The sequence below is a fragment of the Phyllopteryx taeniolatus genome, chromosome 12, assembly GCF_024500385.1.
Source record: "Phyllopteryx taeniolatus isolate TA_2022b chromosome 12, UOR_Ptae_1.2, whole genome shotgun sequence".
Taxonomy (NCBI): Eukaryota; Metazoa; Chordata; class Actinopteri; order Syngnathiformes; family Syngnathidae; genus Phyllopteryx; species Phyllopteryx taeniolatus.
The window spans coordinates 24,551,240-24,572,995 of NC_084513.1; the positions used below are offsets into that span (position 1 = coordinate 24,551,240).

Genomic DNA, 21,756 nt, shown 5'->3' on the forward strand with positions numbered 1-21,756 from the left:
ACGTTTCTTTTCGTGTGCTTTCCATACAGTATTTGTCCCTGAGGTCGCCCCTAAAACCGTTGCAAGAAGAGTAGAGCAGACGAGCATTACGTCATTTCTTTCCAACTGCAAATGTGACAGATAGATACTGTAGGTCAAACATGTTCAGGAAGTATTGTTCCTTTTGTAACCAAGCACATACGCAGTATACAAAGACCACATCTTTATATTTTTTTGTCATACGCCTTTTTCAGCTGCTCAGTAAATTACAAATGACAAATGGACCTGAATAGAGCCGCCAGAATAGGTTTCCATTGCCCCATAAGAGCTAACACACAAAGAATGCATCGTAAACTCTCGCGGTTAAAAGTAGAAAAGTAGTAGACTGCCTTCAGCAGTCACATTCTCCAGCAATACTGTTTATTCCAGCAAACCCGAATTTTTATACAATCAAATTACAAGTAAAATCCATAGTCATTCCACTAGATGAGTAGATCGTGGGCAAATGACATTACCATGGCCAAAATCTAACACTTTAAAAAAGGCAGTTACAGTATCTGTCGTGCCGTTAAGCTTTGGAACAGTTGCCCCCTCCACATACGACAATCGAAAAGCAAGTGCTCATTCAAATATTATTTAAGAATGCGTTACTGCACAGCTGAGCAATAATCCCGTCTGACAAGTCCGTCTTATCTCTGTTTTGTTTCCTGTTCTGTTCTGAATGAAACATTGCCATGAAGACAAGTTATTCGTCAATTTAACAACAACAATTTAAATGCAATTAATTGTAAGGCATAATTGCAAGATTTCACAGGGGGGGGGGGGGATCTGTTTTGTTAGTACTACTGTACACACTACTGTATATACAAAGTATATAAAGATATCTAACTGATGTGATATTTTAAAATATGATGTGTGTGTGTGTATATATATATATATATATATATATATATATATATATATATATATATATCAAATATATGTAGTATACTGTACATTTCAGATAGGCTAAGAACAACAAATAGTAATATAGGTCCCATGCAACTAATGCCTGGTTAGTGTCTTTGGTCAGCTAAATTATGGAGGGCTGCCAGCCCTGTGCTCCTGGTGTTTTATTCAACAAACAACAAAATTCATTTCATATGTTGATGATCAATGAAATTATTTTTGTTCAGTCTCTCTGTGCGGCCTGGTACTAAATGGCTGCTTGGATAGCTCTGGTTTAAAGCTGTCACAAACATTGATACAAAAGGACACAACAGCAACACTTGGTCTTCATGAGGCCTCAATAAAACAATGAAAATAACTTAGAATGCAAAATACATTGTTAATGGATTGACTGATCATTAATAGATTATTCTGTTTTTGGTTTTTTTTAACATTCTGGCACAATTTATGCAATAGTTACTTGATGTGTTTGCCCTGACACAGCAACAATCTCTTAATGTGTTTCACCTTCACTCCGTATACGATTGGATTGAACATTGGGGTTTGTACGCTGCAATTTGTAGATTGAAAGTGTGAAAGTGTTAACTTTTTGCCTTCTTACTTGGTCCAGCACCCCCACTCATTTGTATACCCTTTCTTTCGTTTAAGGAGAAAACACCGAGAGATAATTGGAGGAAACTCACTGACTAGCTTGTTAATTTTGACACACTTAGCGCCGTTGTTTTTTGTTTGTTTGTTTGTTTTAATGTCATGCGATCTACCAATTAAACCTTCGTGGTCGACTGGCCGATCGCAATCGACGCATTGAGCACCCCTACTCTTGGACAACTCTCCTGATTATTCTTTGCACTCTTCTGTCAGATGTGTTGCAAGGAGCATGTGATCGAGGCAAATTTACGGTGGTATGTTTGGCTTATTATATATATATATATATATATATAATAACTGGTCTCTTGCATAATACAAAAATAACATTGAAAACTAACCGCAGAGTTAGGAAAGTACCACTGCTATTTCATTAAGTTATGATTTATGTGAATGTGCTTTGGTTGAGATGTGTTTCACCATTTTGAACAGGCATGAGTAATTTCAAATTCAATTCACCTTTTTTTATACCAATTTTGAGCATAAACCATTGCTTTTGGTTCAGGAATGCTGGTCAATTTTTGATTTACTATATTTTCAGTTGTGTTTTCTTTTTTTAACATGCTGGAGCCACGGACCAATCACAGCCTGCCTGAATGAACGTGTGCGTGGTCTCTTGAAGCATCATGCGAGCGATGACTCAACGTGACTCGTAGCTGCGCTTCCTATGCATTGAAACAGGAAATATGAAAATTCAGCTATTTTCATGATGAAATCATTGAAATTATTGGATTGAAATTATTGAATCTCAGATGAAGGGAAAAAAGGAAGAGATGTTTGAGTGAGGCCTCACACTAGCAGTTTGGTGGCTGTCCCTGGCTCAAGGGCATCCCTGTATTGCCTATAGGAAGCAAACCGTCACCTCTGCAGCAACCAGTCACATGTTCTATATGCCTTACTGTATGTCAATATCAACTTGAATGAACCCAGTCATTTTAGAGTAGCTGGAAAACAGACAAAATAATAATAATAATAATAAACTGCTGATACAGGGCAGCGGTGGTCTTTGCCATACAGGGCAAGTTAGTCAACAATGCTAATTCTTGGCCATCCTGAAACCATAACAAATTACTTTCCAATATAATGTGGAAAGGTATATGTTCCGGTACTTATAGGGAACAAATCGACTGTAGCTTTAAAAGTGCTGGACTCGTGGTCAGACATGGTGCATTAAGTCCAAACATTGGATCTATGATCAGCTGTTAGCTGACAGGCACGACCTCTTCGGGTTTACAGTGAGTGGATAATTAAACGGCAGCCACAGAGACAACTCCCCACAAAGATCAATTCTATTTTAAGCTTTATTTTTTTTTTTTTGTCTCAAGGGCGACCGTACTGACTGAAAGAAGAGAAGGGACAACCATGTGCGTCAAACTTTTTAACCTTGCCTGCTGTTGCAACAGTTGCTTCTCTGCAAAGTTGTTGGTGGCACATCTTTTATCTAGTAATGATATCCCAAAAAGGTAGCATAATATGTTAAATGTATACTTTTTAATCATTTGTATAGTTGGGTGTCTGGAGTGCCTGCCCACCCAAAAAGTGTGAAATTAAACAACCAAGTAAATCTTTTGTTATCTGCCTACCTTTGAAAATGTTCTTGTGAGTGGTTTGAATTTTGTCCAATTGTGACGTCAAAATGGTGGATATAATTATTTAGTCAGAGGTGGCTCCATGCAAGCCCCATTCATTTACAGTCTGGAGCTTAGTGATGAACATCTCCTGCTCTGGAGTGAGTCACCTGAAGTCTCCCATAACACCGAAATTGTCAGGACCCTGTGTTTCTGTGGTTGAATTGTTTCTGGGGGGGTTTCAGTCCCCTCGTCAGGTGCGTGGGCAGAGCCTCCAGTGCACACCTGCTCGGCGTTATCATTAGTGAGGTTCATAAGCGCTGAAGAGATGGGAGTTAGTCCCAGAATATTGTTTACTCTTTGTCGTTTGCCCTAGTTCAATTGAATGCTTTTTTCCCCTCCTTCTTCCACGTTTTGTCTTTTATTATGACAACTGAGCAGTCCATCTACTTCAAGGTGTGCGTGTGTGTATATATACAGAACTGGTGAGGGAGTTGTGGGCGTACTCAATCCACGGGAGGAATGAGCTCCAGGAGGAGGGGTTGCGTGCGGCAACACAACAGAGGGCTGATTCTAGGGCTTGGTTTGCCCACTCCGTCTGGCCGTTGGTCTGCGGATGATATCCTGAGGACAAGCTGGCTGCTGCCCCCACCGCTTTACAGAATTCCTTCCATACCAGGGATGAGAACTGAGGACCTCTGTCAGAGACAATATTGATGGGAATACCGTGGAGTCTAAAGACATGGTGGACAAGGAGGTATGCAGTTTCGAAGGCGGATGGTAGTTTGGGAAGGGGTACGTAATGGACAGATTTGGAAAAGCGTTGGACAATCGTGAGAATGATAGAGTTACCTTCAGAAGGAGGTAGACGGGTAACGAAGTCCAGAGCGATATGGGACCAACGGCGGCTAGGGATAGGCAATGGCAGCCCAGCTGGGGGCAGGTGTGAGGACTTCCCTCGGACACAGACGGAGCAGGCTTGGACGAACTCCCGGGTGACTTGAACAAGGCTGGGCCACAAGAAATGCTGCCGGATGAACTGAATGGTGCGGGTGATGCCAGGATGACAGGTGAGTTTGGAGTTGTGAGCCCACTGAAGAACGTCAGAGCGTGCGGAATCGGGTAAGAACAGGCGGTTTGGAGGCCCAGTCTTGGGATCCGGTGAGTCTTTTGGGGCTTCTTAACCACCTGTTCGATCTGCCAAGTCGCTGCTCCAACAAAGCACGAGCAAGGAAGGATGGATTTGTCAGGGCTGGTGGGGGGTGAGTAAAGTCAAGACAGGGCATTTGGTTTCCTGTTTTTGGAGCCAGGGTGGAAGGAGAGATTGAAATTAAACCTGCTCAAGAAGAGAGCCCAGCGAGCTTGTCAATGTTTAAGGCGTTTGGTGGAACCTAGGTAAGAGAGATTTTTGTGGTCTGTCCAAATGATGAATGGTAGTTTAGTCCCCTCCAGCCAGTGTCTCCACTCTTCCAAGGCCCATACAATGGCCAGCAGCTCTCGGTTGCCGACATCGTAGTTCCTCTCGGCAGGGGGCAGATGACGGGAAAAATTGGCACAGGGGTGAAGTTTCTGAGGCGTCAACCCCGCGGTTCAATGGTTAAGATCATCGCCTGCCACCGTGAGGGACCTAGGTTCAAGACCCCGACTGGACCACTGCCAACATCCCCCGGACTCACGGCTGTGGTGTCCTTGAGCAAGACACTGATACCCCGAAATGCTCCCCGGGCGCTTCAGCTGCCCCCTGCTCCAGTGTGTTCCACTATCATGTGTATGTGTTCACTGTGATGGGTTAAATGCAGAGAACAAATTTCGTGTGCATGCATGCATGTTCATGACAATAAATGATTCTTCTTCTAAAAAAAAACCTCTACCACGAACTGGAGGGAGGGGTCGGGGTGGCAAAGAATGGGCGCACTGGTGAACAGGGTCTTGAGTTGACTGAATGCTTGGGATGCTGCCGGGGTCCATCAAAAGAGGGAGCTGGTTGATGTGAGGCTAGTGAGGGGAATAGTGACCTTGCTGTAATTACGGATGACGGTAGAAATTGATGAATCCAAGGTAACGTTGTAGTTCTTTGCGGGTGGTGGGAGTGGGCCAGTTTGCGACTGCTTGGATCTTGGCAGGGTCGGGTTGTAGTTGTCCTCTCGGGATGACGCAGCCCAGGAAGTGTACGGAGGAGAGGTGGAATTTGCACTTTTCAGGTTTAACATACAGACGGTTTTCAAGGAGACGCTGAATGACTTGCGTAAATGGATGCGGTGTTCTTCGGTGGAGCGGGAGAAGATGAGGATGTCATCGAGGTATACAAACACGAACCGGTTGAGCATGTCACAGAGGACGTCAGTAATAAATGTTTGGAAAAGTGCAGGGGCGTAGTTAAACCGAAAGGCACGACCAGCTACTCGAAGTGTCCGAGAGGGGTATTGAAGGCGGTCTTCCATTCGTTCCCCTCTCGGATACGGATGAGGTGGTAGGCGTTTCGTAGATCCAATTTGGTGAATACCTGGGCCTCACAGAGTGGTTCAAACGAGGGGTCGATGAGGGGAAGCGGAGATTTATTATTCACGGTGATATCATTGAGACCACGGTAGTCGATACATGGGCGGAGAGTGGTGTCTTTCTTTTCAACGGTCGGCGGGGACACGAGGAAATAAAGGGACCTGATTGACCGCAGTAGATACACAGCCGCTGGGTGATACGACGCTGACGCTCCTGTGGCTCTAACCGTGTCTTTGCAATTTGCATGGGCTCTACGGTGGCTACGGGGAGTGACGGAAGTGCGGAAGACGGTGCGGGAGGCGGGTGTGAAGCTGACGTGGGAGGGCTTTTGCGCGAGCGAACCCCCCTCTCTCGTATTCACTCTCGCAGTCTGTTATCCAGACAGATGGAAAGGCCGATGAAATGGAAAGGCCGATGGAACACCACTTAAGATTAGCCACACACTCCATACAAGCATATCCCTATAAAAGGCGGATGTGTTCTGATTGAGTGACGTGACCAACAGCCCATGCATTTCCTGCCTGAAGCATTAGACACAGTGCTCCTCAGTTATGGTCCTGGCGTGTAGGCAGCGCAAAGCATCATGGAAAGTAGGGCCGGTAGATCTTGCGGCTTTGCGGTCCTCCTTCTAACTGCAGTACTGTAATTGGAGAAAATCAAGCTTGACATTGCTCTTTACTTGCATTTGTTCCTGTCCGTAGTGTTATGAGTGTGTGCATTAGCTATACATTGAGCTAGCTTAGTATTTGTGTGTTTATTTCATGAAACCCTGACAGCGGCTTGTGTGTGTTCACCGAATGATAAAACAACTTGGTTTCTTACCAAATGAGTGAGTTAAAATTACTCAGTCAGATTTGTTTTTCTGCTAAGGAAAATACTCCATTTGCCTTGATGTGAGTCTGCTGTCACATAATCAAATGGTCAAAAATGCTATTTGCAGGTGAGTAACTGCACTACATTGATCAATAAAAAAAAATCAGCAATGCAATGAATCCGCAATCGGTGAACTGCGATATAACAAGAGATTATAGACAAAAAAATTAAAATAGTTGTTGGAGAGATGCTAGTCTGCTTCCTCCCAAAATTCCCTTGAGTCATGCATCTAACTCGCCTACTACCTCTAGAGCGGGGTTGTCAAATTCATTTTTGTCGCGGGCCACATTATAGTTATGGTTTCCCCCAGTGGGCTGTGATGAATGTGAAACCACGTAATTGTATAATCACCTCATCAGATCATTATATTTACAATACACAACAAATGGATGGGTTTAACATCAGAAGTCAAGGATAATAGTTTGTTCAACTATTGCTGAAGTTACTGCAAAAAGGGTTTTGGAAACAAGAAATGCTTAAAATATCTCAGCGTATTTATTTATTACATATGACAATGTGAAATTTTGGTACAGATTCAAAAAAAAAAAAAAAAAAGGGGAGTTGCCATTTGTGATTCGCATTGGCGGGCCATGTAAAATGATGTGGCGGGCCGGATCTCGCCCCCGGGCCTTGAGTTTGACACCTATGCTGCAGAGGCATTCTGAAAAACAAAAAATCATTGAATTCAAACTGTGCATAATGTTAAAGTGGCTTAAACTGTTTTTTTTTTTTTTTTTTTTTTAATCCAGCACAGTAGTGAAGCAGCACTTTGTCTTCCAACATTTATTTGGGTACACTTTTTATTTCACTTTTGTGTGCAATACAACGTACAGAAATGAATTGGATCATCATGCAAGTCCAGTCTCTTGAAACCTGCATAATGGTACAGGGGCTTACAATCATGTTAATGAATCATATCCTTTTTAGGAACTAACATTCATTCATTCATCTTCCGTACCAATGAACGGATGAATGAATCTCCGGAAGTGAATGATACGGTGAATACAGACGAACTCGATGTGAGTAATCAAAAGTCATCTCCAATATTTGGAATGTAACGCAGTTGAAACAGGGAGAGCGTCTCCCACTCTGGCGACAAGCACGTGTGTGCCTCTTCCGCCGGGAGCTGATTGGACAAAATGCGACCGACGCCTACAGGTGACTAACCAATGGCGGCGTCGCTTGGACAGGTCGGACTTCGTCTTTGTTTGTTTGATTTTTTTTTTTTTTTTTTTTTTTCCTTGTGGGCTCGCGCAAAGTTGACTGGGTGGCCTTCAAAGGAAAACATCGCTTCTCCTCACAAAGGCCCACCGGAGGGAAAACACAGCCATGGACCCGCTCGTGGGTGCCATTGACCAGGGCACGAGCTCGACGAGGTTTCTAGTAAGTGACGTGGCGTGACGTGACGTGGCGGCATGGTCGTGTTTTGACACGCGTGTCGCCTGCTAAAAGCGGCATTTCACGCCAAAAGTGCTTCGGGAAAGTGTTTGTGTGTATTTTGGACACTTTAAGTCAGCAGGGGTGTCAAATTCACGGTGGGCCAAAAGCAAAAAAAAACAAAAAAAAAAACATTGCGATGAGCATGTTTCCCTTCTCTGCAGAAAGGTAGCGTGACAGTTTATCATATGGCAACAAACTTACATTTTGCTTCAACACTGAATCTGGAATAAACGCAAGAGAAACGAAATTTGCGTTAAAAGACATCAGTGGGATTTGTTTGTTGTTTGGCATTTAAATCAATATCTTCGATGTATCTATCTCCAACTACCTGTCTTTTTGATGTAAATCTTTTTTTCAAAAGCCAACAACAAAACAACCCCCCAAAATAAGAATGTCCTTCAATAAAAAGCCAAACTTGAAACTATTAACAGTCCTGAAAGGGAAGGTGCGCTCGCCGGTCTCGACTGATGGGCCGACACACTAGCAAAGCATTCTGGGATTTGTAATATTAGTGGCGCATGTGCTATAGCACGGCGGACCTGCTCTAATACACATTTGATATGGTCTTGCGGGCCAAATATACTTCCATCATGGGCCAAATTTGGCCCCCGGGCCTGAGTTTGACATATATGGTTTAGTGCTTAAGACTTTCTTTACAACTAATAAGGGTAGATAATTTTTTATCCTTATATATAGTTTTCCGTTCCCATTTTTTTTGTGACCTAAAATGCCCACTACAGTACAAAGTTCATCCATCCATCCATCCATCCATTTTCTGAGCCGCTTCTCCTCACTCGGGTCGCGGGCGTGTTGGAGCCAATCCCAGCTGTCATCGGGCAGGAGGCGGGGTACACCCTGAACTGGTTGCCAGCCAATCGCAGGGCACATGGAAACAAACAACCATTCGCACTCACATTTACACCTACGGGCAATTTAGAGTTTTCAATGAACGTGCATGTTTTTGGGATGTGGGAGGAAACCGGAGTGCCCGGAAAAAACCCACGCAGGCACGGGGAGAACATGCAAACTCCACACAGGCGGGGCCGGGGACACTTTCACAAATTCATACATGGTATTCATTCAGATCTTAGAAATAACATTAAAATAATAATAATAAAATTTGTTTTGCTGTCTGCTATTGTTTGAATTCCAAAATGGCTACCTCATCCTGGCACTTCAGATCACAGATCCCTCTGGTGAGTGACAAAGAAGGAGCATTCGTAAAAGAACCAAAAAAAAAAAATGGAACTCTGAAGACACTAAGATGCATTTGTTAGATTTCATGGAAACTGCATGTTAAAAATACTTAATATCCAAAAATGCAATTGGCATCTTCAGAAAACATTTTGCAAATCATGAAACTTCATTTTGCAGACCTAACGTTAGACACATTTCGTCATTAATAGTTCAAAAAATATTACTTTAGAATAATTTATGACATTTTGAGTCAAATGAATTGATTTTAAAAAGGAAATTCAGTGGGCCATCGTCTTTACCGTTATTGATCAAATTATATGAAAATGGCCCGTGTATGAGAATGACTCACGAATAATGCAATTTAAAATATTATACATTCTCACGTTAAAGTAACTACACTGCTGCTGCTGAAATCCTCGACTGAAGGATTTTTATTTTTTAGCAAAATGACAGCCGTTATGATACAATGGAGGCCTCTGCCAGCTGAAGACAGTCGTTTGGGTGGGATCACTGTTTTTCATTTTCCACTAAGTTTTTAACAACGGTCGTGGAGGCACCTAAAGGGCAAACGTGGCTGTGTTTGTTTGTTAAATTGTTCATTTCCTTTGGAAGGGGTGAAAGGACAGAATACTATGTACCTTTTTGTCCTCAAAAAGAATGCTGTTTCTCTTTGAGGTGCAGGTAGATAGCGGAGTGTATTTGAAGGCCCCGCTGAAATGCCCTAATTTCCGTAAAATCATGCTAATAAAGTCAAACGAAATCAACCGTAGAACAAAAGCAAAAGGACCTTATGAAGATGCTGGCTGAAGCCAGTAAGAGTGTGTCATTTTCCACAGCGAAACAAGTACTGTACCGACATGGGTTGACAGGCTACTCTGCCAGGAAGAAGTCATTACTCCAAACCATCTATCCATCCATCCATCCATTTTCTAGCGCTTATCCGAGGTCTGGTCGCGGGGGGCATTAGCTTTAGCAGGGACGCACCAGACCTCCCTCTCCCCAGCCACTTCATCCATCTCTTGCGGGGGTATCCCGAGGCGTTCCCAGGCCAGCCGAAGGACGTAGTCTCTCTAGCGTGTCCTGGGTTGTCCCCGGGGTCTCCTCAAAGTCCTCATGTTCTATATCAGAAATGAACAGCTGGCCAAGTTCTCCATCAAACACGGCGGGTTCCCTCTCGTCATTGTCGGGGTTAGTCTCGTTGCCCTGCGGCTCCTCCGAAATGACGCCGGCTTTCACGAAAAAGAAAAAAGAAAGATTGGAAGAAAAACCCACAGTGGTCACAGAAGTAACTTGCTTCTGACAAATTTCTTTTAAATTGTGGTTCAACAGAATGGTTAAAAAAAAACCCAACAACTCATAAAACAGGCCTGGACAAAAAAGATGGTAACCCTAGAAAAGATTTAACATAATTTGACCATAGGGACATGTTCAAACAAGGTGTCAGTCTGCCGATTTAAACGGTGACAAGTAATCACCGTGCTGTTTGGTGACATCGTGTGTAAGATTCAAATGTTGTAATTAAGTGCCGTATGATTTTGAAGACATATTTCTTGAAACCATTTTTTTTTTTAGTTTTGAGGTAAATCTATGAATACCTTCAGACCTTACCGAGTTGCGTCGTATTTCTTTACCAATTTGTGAACGCATTTGACCAAAAAGTGGCTTCTATGAATTTGTAACATTGACATTATTTGGCATAAGTCACCGATTTCGTCACCTTCCCGAGATATGTGTGAAAGTTCGTCCGACGACACAACAAGTTAAACTTTAACTTACCTGGTTGTTTTTTCGACCCATTTCAAGCCTCCAGTGGCATCTACGGTCAACGAGCACATTACACACGCTGTTGCCGCTTTCAGACAGAACTCGCCGAAGCGCGACGTTGCCCCGTACGAATGTGTTCAGACACACGCAGCAGCTTACGCTATTAAGATACAATCGTTAGATGTGTGGCAACGTCACAGCCGTCTTTCTTTCTTTCTTTCTTTCTTTCTTTCTTTCGAACAGGTGTTCAATGCCAAGACAGCTGAATTAATCACCCACCACCAGGTAGAAATCAACCAAAGTTTTCCGAAGGAGGGGTGAGTTTTAGACCCTCACGATATTTCCCGCCACACTCTCAAAGCAATTTGTGCACTTGTTGTACCGACATCGTGTGAAATCATATCCTAGTTTAGCATTTTCTCGATGCCCTGGGTTTACATCAGTCGTAATACTGCGGCCGACCTAAATTCAGTTGTTTGCGCCACACCGTACCGTACGTTCGTCTTCAGTCATTTCCAGCATTTTGTCTTCGTGTGAAATGATTTGGTATGTGTATTTTCCAAACTTTTGACACCTCAATGGTATGAATTTAATCAGGTGGGTGGAGGAGGATCCCAGGGAAATAATACAATCAGTCTACGAATGTATGGAGAAAACCTGTGAAAAACTTTGCCAGCGCCACATTGACGTCGGCAACATTAAAGGTGGGTGCAAATGCGTTCGCGCCACCGTTCCCCTGTCGAGGATGAATTCAATATATTGAGAAGCAATAGGAATCGGCGGGGGGGTACTTTTGGGATCGCTATTAACCATTTCTTTTTAATCAGCGGTGGGTGTGACCAATCAGAGAGAGACAACCCTGGTTTGGGACAAAGACACGGGAGAACCTCTCTATAATGCTATTGGTGAGTTGGCGCAATAGCTCTGATGTTCTCATTGCTACATTGGTCCCCAAACACATTTGTTCCCCCCCCCCCCCCGTGTCTTCGTCGAACACATACAGTGCAAAAACAAATGAACACAAGCTGGGTTATAAGATTCAAAACAAACCATTATTAGTAGCTTCAATTCAATTGGCCTCATTACCTTTTCCTTTACTGGAAGATTAAACGAGGTATTGGGTCTTAATGGTCCATGTTTCACACACAAGTTGATTTTATGTATTTTATGATCATGAAAATGAAACTGGCAGTCATTTCCAATAATATCATCATTCGATATTGGAGCAATTGGTAAATAACTAATTGCCTTTGGCACGCCCTCTTTTCATTGCCAAAATAGACACGCCTGTAGCTGTCAGGGAGTGAAAAAAAGACTAATACGCTTTGGTCCATAAAATCCAAAAGTCTGTCTGTCACACAATGCCACCTACAGAAACGCCTTTGTCATCTATAGGAACTCTTTTCAAACATCTTCGAGGCGTTTGTGATGCAATCAATCCAAAAGTCAGCCGACGAAACGCGAAAATTTACACCGCAGAATACATGGGATTTCAATGAGCAAATGTCCTCGGCTCCTGCTTGACGCGTCCAAAATGTGGGCGGGCCAAAAGTTGTCTGACAATCAAATATTTCATCAGAAAATGAACCTCATAATATTACTGGGTTTATTTAGGGGGAAATTTGTAAGTCCGAAACTATGGAATAAGTGCCAATAGTCACAAGATTAGATGGGGCCCTTTAAGGATTATTTTCTCTGCGTGGTGTGCAACACAAATATACAGCAGCGTGCGAGTTGAATTTCCCCCTTTTGAGTTTAGAGTTCGTGTCATCAATTAAAATGAGATTTGAAAAGTTGAATTGCATTTGAACTCCTTTGTACTGTGGTTGCCCCTTCCGTAATAAAACCTAAATGATTTCATATCTGAAACAATAGCAGGAATCTCCCAGGCTCAGCAGCAGGCCTCACCAAGTTAAATGGAAAAACTTAAGCCAAGAAATAGCTCGCTAATGTTTTCGAGTTTTCCAAATTTCGATATCACTGAAGTGCTGATCTTTCACTTCGTGTATCTTTCTTTTAAGTTCAAACAAAAGCGAAAAAAGTGCAGGGAGTTCCCGGGGGTCAGCAGGGTCTCTCATAAAGTGCACTGAACATTTAAATGAAGAAATCATTTCCTGAAGTTTACCCACTTTTAAATTGATCTCTTATTGGCTGTCAGATTTATAAAAAAAAATAAATAAATAATAATAATAAATGCTTCAAAATGCCAAATGTCGGCCCGGCTGATCATCGGCCTATCCCTAATAAAAAATTGAACTTCCCTTCACGCTGCAGTCTGGCTAGACCTGCGCACACAATCTACGGTGGAGAGGCTCATCAACAAAGCACCAGACAAAAACAAGAATCTCCTTAGGGTAAGCGTGCCGGACTAAGAGTCACTTTGTTTCTCGTATGATTTCCTTAGTTTAGTAAGGGTAGGTTAGAATGTGTCCCCGTTCACTAGGCTCCAACGCTGTTTTCGATTGTCTCCGTTTTCTAAATATCTTCGACACTTGGGATCGGCGCTTCTGCCTTCCCGTAGCACAAGACGGGTCTTCCCATCAGCACCTACTTTAGTGCAGTCAAGTTGCGTTGGCTGCTGGACAACGTGGACACGGTGCAACAGGCCGCGCTGAGTGGGCGCGCCGTCTTCGGAACAGTGGACTCCTGGATCATCTGGGTACGACCCACGTCGGCCGTCAGTCGCACACAATCAAAAATGTGACAAAATGTGCATAGTCGGCTCGTTGCTACAGTGCTGTTTTGGGTCCTCAGTGCCTGACAGGTGGCAGGAACGGAGGAATCCACTGCACAGATGTTTCCAATGCCAGTCGCACCATGCTCTTCAACATTCACACGATGGACTGGGATCATGAACTCTGCAGGTAAGCCATCAAACGCACACGCATACAGTAGTACACACACACACACGCACAGAAACAGAGAGTCAAAAAAAAAAGGAACTCGAAAGATGAGGCATTGGTGTTAGTTTTCATGGAAAATGCAGATTCAGCAATAAGGATGCAAAAGAAATCCGATATATCCCAAAATGCATTTAGCATCTTGTTGCAAATCATTTCAGACACCTAAGAGTCAAGACACGATGAACCAACAATCACATTACGATAGCTCCCGACATACAGTGTGACTGTAAGGGCAGATTTACATTGGGGGGGGGGGACTCTGACCTTTTTTTTTGCAAAACAAGTGGAACATTCTACAAAGAAAATTCAAAACATTTAGCAACAAAGGTGTTCCCAACTGCCTCATGTAACATTTCCTGTTTTGCTGCTTTTAGTTACTTCGATATCCCAATGGAGCTTCTCCCCAAAGTCAAAAGCTCCTCTGAAATATACGGCTGGATGGTAAGTTCCATGATTCATAACGTTTGACACTGAAACATTCACAGAGCATATTGCATCTTGCTTTAGTGGAGTGAAAGTTAAAGTTAGATAAAATAGTATGTTGCACTTACTCATGAACAAGGGCGTACTCGCACTCGGCGATCCATGGCATGATGTACTGTCATTTAATGGGAGTAATAATACTCTGGCAATACTTTTGTTGACTTCTTTTGAAGGCAACTACCGGTAGCTCCTCAAACCTAGTAAGCAATTTCATTTCTTTAACTGCTGTTGGGGGTCAGTAAAGCTGATTTCACACTTATCTGTTCGTATGGAAGTAAAATGGTTATTTTGCATTGCACATTAGCTCTTGCGTCAGTAGCCTTCCCAATGGCATTTTTGTGATCAGACCGAACGTTAAAAGCATTTGGATAAAGCCAAATCACGATGTTGTGAAGTGTTTGTGAAGTATTGTATAACTTTAAAAGCAAACTGCTGTCTGCTGACTGTGTGCAATCCCAGTGTTTTTTGCTGTAATTTTAACACTGGGTTCTTTAGAGTTTCTGAGCTAAACTGTTGCCCCCATTTTTTACATTTGTATTTATTTATTTCTTGTACAACAATGATTGATTTTAAATAAATAGTTTGGGTGAACATGTTTACATTTTGCGGGGATTTTCTTTTATCCACACAGGGTCAAAACTAATCTCGAATGTCTTTGAATTGAATTTGAACTTGTGAAGTCCTATTAACGTCTCATTAGCAAGCATAACAAGGATTTGTTTGAGAGCACTCTTTCAGTAAACTAATATTCCTAAGAAAGGGAAAATCCAAGAAACTCAGTGAAGGGGCTGCTCTGCGACTAGTGTTACTGGTGCACTGGACAAAGTGAACGTAATAATGGGGGACTAACTTTACCTCCTAATTATTCACATTCACCTCAAAACAGCAACTTTATGGCTGGAATTTGTACACAGGTGTTTCAACGGGACAATGACCCCCAAAACATCAAAACTGGTTTTGAAATCGATAAAGTAAACCTCCAGAATAGCTTCACCCCAATTAAACATTTGTGGACTTTGCTTGAAAACTGTGTTAGTGCCAAGAAACAAATTCATATGAATGACCTTTTCCCACTCTGCCAATATAAGTGATTGAATATCCAGACAGAATTGTGACAAAAGCTCGGTGATGGCTACAAAAAGAGGGCCAAAGAGGAAAAGAACCATCTGGACTGATATGGACGCAAAGTTCAAAAGCCAGCATCTGTGATGGTACGGGTAACTTACACATCTGTGAAGGCACCATTAATGCTGAAAGGTACATACAGGTTTTGGAGAAACGTATGCTGCCATCCAAGCAACGTCTTTTTCATGGACACCCCTGCTTATTTCAGAAAGACAATGCCAAACCACATTCTGCGCGTGTTACAACAGCGTGGCTTCGTAGTAAAAAGAGTGCGGGTACAAGACTGGCCTGCCTGCAGTCCAGACCTGTCTCCCATTGAAAATGTGTGGCGCATTATGAAGCGTAAAATACGACAACGGAGACCCCGGACTGTTGAACAGCTGAAGCTGTACATCGAGCAAGAATGGGAAAGAATTCCACCTAAAAAGCTTCAACAATTAGTGTCCTCAGTTCCCAAACGTTGATTGAATGTTGTTCAAAGAAAAGGTGATGTAACACAGTGGTAAACATGACCCTGTCCCAGCTTTTTTGGGAACGTATTGCAGCCATAAAATTCCAAGTTAATGATTATTTGCTAAAAGCAATCACGTTTATCAGTTTGAACATTAAATATCTTATCTTTGTAGTGTATTCAATTAAATATGGGTTAAAGATGATTTGGAAATCATTGTATTCCGTGTTTATTTATGTTTAACACAACGTCCCAACTTCATTGGAATTGGGCTTGTATTTGACATGCAAATGTGCGACCAGGATTATGCTTGTATCAGAATCCTCTTTATTTGCCAAGTATGTCCGAAAAACACACAAGGAATTTGTCTCCGGTAGTTGGAGCCGCGCTAGTACGACAACAGACTTTGAAAATCACGTGCATGTAAACATCCTGCAAAAAATGTTAACGCGTCTGTTCTTGTCCTCTCACCAGAAAACAACCAGCCTTGAAGGAGTTCCAATCTCTGGGGTAAAACCTTCACTTATTCATGACTGTGGGCTTTCTTGACGCTTTAATGTGATTCTCTATTCTTTGCACTGTTACTCATTATACAGAGGTGGGTAGGTCATAAAACACTACATTTACTCCATTCATATTTACTTAAGTGACTTTTGGGGAAAATTGTCCATATCAGAGTAGTTTTAATAAACTTTCTTATAATAAAGTTTATGAAATAGTTTATACTAAGATACTTTTTACTTTTACGTGTTTGTACTAAGAAGAAACTACCGTAATTTCTCGTGTGGCCAACGTTAGTCCACTGATGCTTTTTGACGCCAGGCAGTCACACGATCGCACACAAAGTCTGCGCGGACCCGAGCACAATCCGTTTTCAAAGTGACTCATTTACATGACGCGTGGCAGAAACAATGGAGTAAACAATGGTGTGCGACTAGCGGCAGAAGAGGCAGAACACCACTGGCCTCACGTTTCATTGTTGACGAGTCAGAGACTGTGGAAAACAACAGCTCCAGTTGTGTCCCCCATTGCAGCCTGCGAGAACTCCACTTATAACTTGTGCTGTTTCACAAAAGTGTAAAGAAAGTTAATGACCATTTCTTCGCCTTAATGGATGTTATTTTATAGACATAAAAATACATGGTTTCACATAAAGTGATATTGTTGGGAAAATCTGAAGTCAGGGTCAGCAGGGTTATTCCTATTTTAGATTTTTGTCTAATTGATGTTGATGCTGTGATGGGGGGGGGGGGGGGGGGGGAATCTGGTTGCCAGAGTAGTTTTTATAATTATTATTATTTGTTTTACAGAGTACGTACTCACTCTTACTGAATTATTTGGGGGGGCTACCCTTAACTTGTCATTTTATTCTAAAGTATCTGTACAATCGTTGGCTACTCGACCCACATCCGTAAGTATAGTACATATGATTAACAAATGTGTTTTCAGTATATGTTGTAGAAAGTAAAGCTTATTTTTGCGAGGGGATTTTACACTACTTACGTACGGTGTTTTGCAAAATGTCACCACAAGCTTTGTTTCTTTTCTTTTTTTTTTACATCTTAACTTAGATTAACAGTAAAATGTAGTGCATACTGTATACAGAAAGCAGGCTTGGGCCAAAAAAGAAAATAAATAAATGGATATGGCTAAAGGTGCAGATACAGGAGTTTTATTTTCATAATTTGAATCTGTCACAGTTCTGAGTCTAGTCTGTTTGTCAACTATATCAACCAGGAAAAAGCTTGCATGACTGAATGCAGTCATGATTTTGATATGATTTGGGCGATTCTGTGCCAATCTTTGGCGGGCCGGATTGAAATGACCAATGGGCCGGATGTGGCCCGCGGGCCGTAGTTTGCCCACCCCTGTAAAATCATCTTTGATGAAGGGTATTTTCATTTGGAGACATTTCTATTATCAGTAGGAATGAATTGTCAAATAAGGTGTGACTGTCTCAAACTGTGGACCACACATACAAATGATGACTTTTATTGGTTTTGTTTTAAATCAGTGCCTCGGCGACCAGTCGGCCGCTCTGGTTGGCCAGATGTGCTTCGAGGACGGCCAGACCAAAAACACGTACTGTCCATCGTTCACAAATGGTCTTTATCTTCAACAGCATCTCTCGACTGTTGCCGTTTCGTCATTGGCTATTTTGTATTGTCATGTAAAGGTACGGGACAGGATGCTTCATGCTCAGAAATACGGGGCAGAGGGTACGCCGAAACAGAACGTATCGAAATGATGAAATTCCTCCTCTGCGTTGATTGAAACCTTTGACGATTTCACCAGCCTGTCATGTCAGACCACGGCCTGCTGACTACAGTTGCCTACAAACTGGGAAGAGATCAGCCTCCTTGCTATGCACTCGAGGTATGCGCGTGCTTCGAACGGGCAATCTTATTTGCTACTCATTCAACTGGATTCTCTCTTGCTGACAGGGCTCAGTGGCCATCGCTGGGGCAGCAGTTCGATGGCTCAAGGACAATATGGGAATAGTGCAGTCGTCTGCGGAGATCGGTACGTTGCTTTGTCGTCGGCCATCGATTGCTTCTTCGTATGGAAAAACAACATGCAGTTCCAGTCGCGTCTTGTCTCTCACCGTCGTTTCAGAGAAGTTAGCTGCCTCAGCAGGGACGTCTTACGGCTGTTATTTTGTGCCTGCCTTTTCCGGGCTCTACGCTCCATATTGGGAGCCCAGTGCACGGGGGTGAGCTATGCGGCACTTCATGTCATTTGACCCTGAATTCTAAGGGGGGGTTGGGGGGGGGGGGGTCTTTTTGTGCAGACTTCTTTTCCAAACCTACAAATTGGCCTGGGACAGCTTAGTTGTAAAGTGTGCTGATGTGTTTTGCAGCATCATCTGTGGCCTCACGCAGTTCACCAACAAGAGCCACTTGGCTTTTGCTGCTCTCGAGGCCGTCTGCTTCCAAACCAGAGAGGTAATACTCTGTGATCAGCAGGATCCCTTTGGCTGTAAATAATGCTGGCCGTACTGTGATAGACATCACATGTTGGCATATCAAATCTACATTAAAAAGCAGGCTGTACCTTAAGAGAGAGAGTACGCAATTTCAAAACCCTGATTAAAAAAAACTGGATGATTCTTGTCTTCAGACCTTTAGAAGCAGACAGAGTGCGCTCTACTTGTATTCCCTTTCGGATGCTGCACGTGTGATTTCTGCAAATTCTTCGTATTTCTGTACTAAAATGTCTGACACTCTTGTGCGTCAGATCGTCGATGCAATGAACAAGGACAGCGGTGCCCCTCTGGTGCAGCTGCAGGTGGACGGAGGCATGACGGCGAACAGATTACTCATGCAGCTGCAGGCCGACATCCTTGGCGTGTCTGTAGGTATGAGGGCGCACGCTCACCCCACGCCCGACGCGACTGGCATTCGCCCGACTTATCGTGTTTTGTCTATTTTGTGCTACTATATCAGAGAAAAGAAAGATCAAGGTGACCTTTTTATCCTCGCACTACAGCGAGAGTTCATATGACGCTACGATTAACAGACTACAGACTACAATACACAAACATTATTCTATCAATGCTGCTGAACAAAAATAAATACAAGTGTTACTGATTCAGTTGCCACCCCTTGTGTGACGGGTGTTAGTTTCATCTATGTTCTGCAAATGACACTTGTTGAACATTTCTAAATCAACTGACAATACAAACTCGATAACGTGCCAACCAAATTGGAGCCCAGCAACAAGAAAACCATCACAGGATTTTAACTGTTTTCATTTCAGCAATTTTTCCACATTTTAAGGGAAATTGTTTTAAAAATACAAATGAAAAATAGTGGAGGCTCTTTTGAGTATCATATATATATATATATATAGTACAGAAACCTCATTTTAGGGAAAAGCTTTATAATCCACAGTCCCAAACCAAAAGTAGCGTAAGCGGACACTCACTGTCACTGTTACATGCCGCTCGTTTTTGTCTTTGCTAAGCTCGAGCTCCCTGCCAAGCTAAACAAGATCACTGAAAAATTGGTTGGGCTAATTCAAGTTCTGTTGCTCTGTCACAGCTTTGTGTGTGTGTGTGTGTGTGTGTGTGGTCCCTTTGTGGCGGTGGTCCAGTGAAACCCTCAATGTCCGAGACTACGGCTCTTGGTGCTGCCATGGCGGCAGGGTCCGCAGAGGGCGTGAACGTGTGGACCCTAAGCCCCGGTGATCTTCCTCACATGACTTCTGATAAATACGAGCCTCAGATCAACTGTGACGGTAAGAAAGGAAACCATGTGACCAGGTTTGCAACATGAGCCAGAACTGGCCGGCTCCCGAAACCAGCTGACCCTGCATGCGTAATCCTCCCAAAGAGAGCGAGTTCCGCTTTGCTCGCTGGAAGAAGGCGGTCCAAAGATCCATGAACTGGGAGACCACAGAGCCAGGCTGCAGTGACAACGGTACGGCATTTCTTTTGTCCTGGATGAGGATCTGCCATAAGTGGGACTCGTTCCGATTCTTGACACTTGATCTGGAATGCGCTCTCTCGCTGCCAGGTTTAGAGAAGGTGAACAAGGGCATCCCGTGGGGGGTCTCTCCTCTTCCTCCTCCCCCAACCAGAGTGGATCCCTAAGGTCCGGCATTTGCCGCTGCTTTCCTTGTTATTCTTTGTGCGATGAGGTTTGGGCGTCTGCAACACTGATCCGTAATCACCAAAATAATTCGATGCTCCCACTCAATTGTGAAACGTAGAAAGAGCAAGTCGTGAATGAACACTGCAGAGATCCTGTCTGATGTGTGGCAGTGGATAATCCCTGCACCACGGCTGTGCATATGGATCAATACCAGGAAAGACATGGCCGAGTGAATTTCCTTCTGGAAAGCATTTGAATGACTGTATTTGCAGTTATCTATCAAAAGGCCATTGTTGCTAAATTACATTACATTCTAAAGTAATATTTTTCAAACTTTGAATTGCAATATGTGCATTCACACAATAGCAGACAGCAAAATAAATGGGGTTATTTCTGATATGAATATGTAGGAATTTGAGTGTCTTTACCGTTATTCCGATTGTATGTTGACGAGTAATGGGTTGAAGGATTAGTTCAGATCATTCCTGCACTCGTAGCCACCATCCCGAGTTTGAAGGGCAATGTATTTAAATCATCCAACTCCGACCATTTTTAATGTTATTCAATGGGCCACCGCCATTTGCTTTGTCAATAAGGATTGTCTTTACTATGAATGCCTACATTTTTAAATCAATAACTTTTGGAAAATAGGACTAAGCGTGGCTGTTATAGCATGGGTGACATTTACCAATATAAAACACAGGCAGCATGTAAAAAAAAAAAAAAAAAAAAAAGCGGGCGTCCTGGAGCCTATCCCAGCTAAATGCGGGGTACACCCTGAACTGGCCGCCAGCCAGTCGCAGGGCACAAAAACAACCAACCAACCATGTGCACACACATTCATACCTATGGACAATTTAGAGTGTACCGTGCATGTTTTTTGGGATGCAGGAGGAACTCGGAGTACCCGAGGAGAACATGAAACTCCCCCCCCCCCCCAGCTAACCAAGTGATCTAAAATGGCTCAAGACCTTCATGGGAACGAGCAGGTGCTAGATGCAGCCAGATATCAGTTATACCTCACAGTTGTGACATAACTTTTAATCTTCACTCCCGGTATGTCCTCCTCAGAAACGGGCACTTTGCTGCCTGAAGGAATGGAAAATAAATATGTATGTGGTGTCAAACGGTATCAAGATATATTTGCTCAATTTTGGGGGGAGTCACTGGAGATATTTTGACAGATGCATTACGGCTCACAAATTTTGACTGGTAGTTATACAAGTGCATCCCAATAAATAAGAATTGGAAAACCATGTTATTCAAAAACTCATTGTATAGATTCA

At 43.0% G+C, this 21,756-nt stretch overlaps 1 protein-coding gene across 9 annotated transcripts in view; it reads left to right on the forward strand.

Moving 5' to 3' along the window:
* Positions 1-7,653: 7,653 nt before the first annotated feature.
* Positions 7,654-21,756, forward strand: part of LOC133487208 (glycerol kinase-like) — a 29,977-nt gene continuing 15,874 nt past the window's right edge. For 6 of the 9 annotated variants that reach the window (XR_009791247.1, XR_009791249.1, XR_009791248.1 and 3 more), the window contains exons 1-19: positions 7,748-7,895; positions 11,157-11,230; positions 11,511-11,617; positions 11,741-11,818; positions 13,188-13,267; positions 13,435-13,572; positions 13,668-13,777; positions 14,191-14,257; positions 16,350-16,385; positions 17,890-17,957; positions 18,052-18,094; positions 18,171-18,251; positions 18,320-18,398; positions 18,492-18,588; positions 18,736-18,820; positions 19,113-19,233; positions 19,971-20,114; positions 20,210-20,296; positions 20,393-20,470. Coding sequence is in view for 3 of the 9 variants with exons in the window: in XM_061793411.1 (XP_061649395.1) it covers positions 7,842-7,895; positions 11,157-11,230; positions 11,511-11,617; positions 11,741-11,818; positions 13,188-13,267; positions 13,435-13,572; positions 13,668-13,777; positions 14,191-14,257; positions 16,350-16,385; positions 17,890-17,957; positions 18,052-18,094; positions 18,171-18,251; positions 18,320-18,398; positions 18,492-18,588; positions 18,736-18,820; positions 19,113-19,233; positions 19,971-20,114; positions 20,210-20,296; positions 20,393-20,469 (1,626 nt within the window). In the remaining 6 variants the exon portion in view is untranslated. Of the gene's footprint in view, positions 7,671-7,747; positions 7,896-11,156; positions 11,231-11,510; positions 11,618-11,740; positions 11,819-13,187; positions 13,268-13,434; positions 13,573-13,667; positions 13,778-14,190; positions 14,258-16,349; positions 16,386-17,889; positions 17,958-18,051; positions 18,095-18,170; positions 18,252-18,319; positions 18,399-18,491; positions 18,589-18,735; positions 18,821-19,112; positions 19,234-19,970; positions 20,115-20,209; positions 20,297-20,392; positions 20,874-21,361; positions 21,727-21,756 lie in introns of those variants that run through there. The other 3 variants (XR_009791252.1, XM_061793410.1, XM_061793412.1) reach the window with 3 other exon arrangements.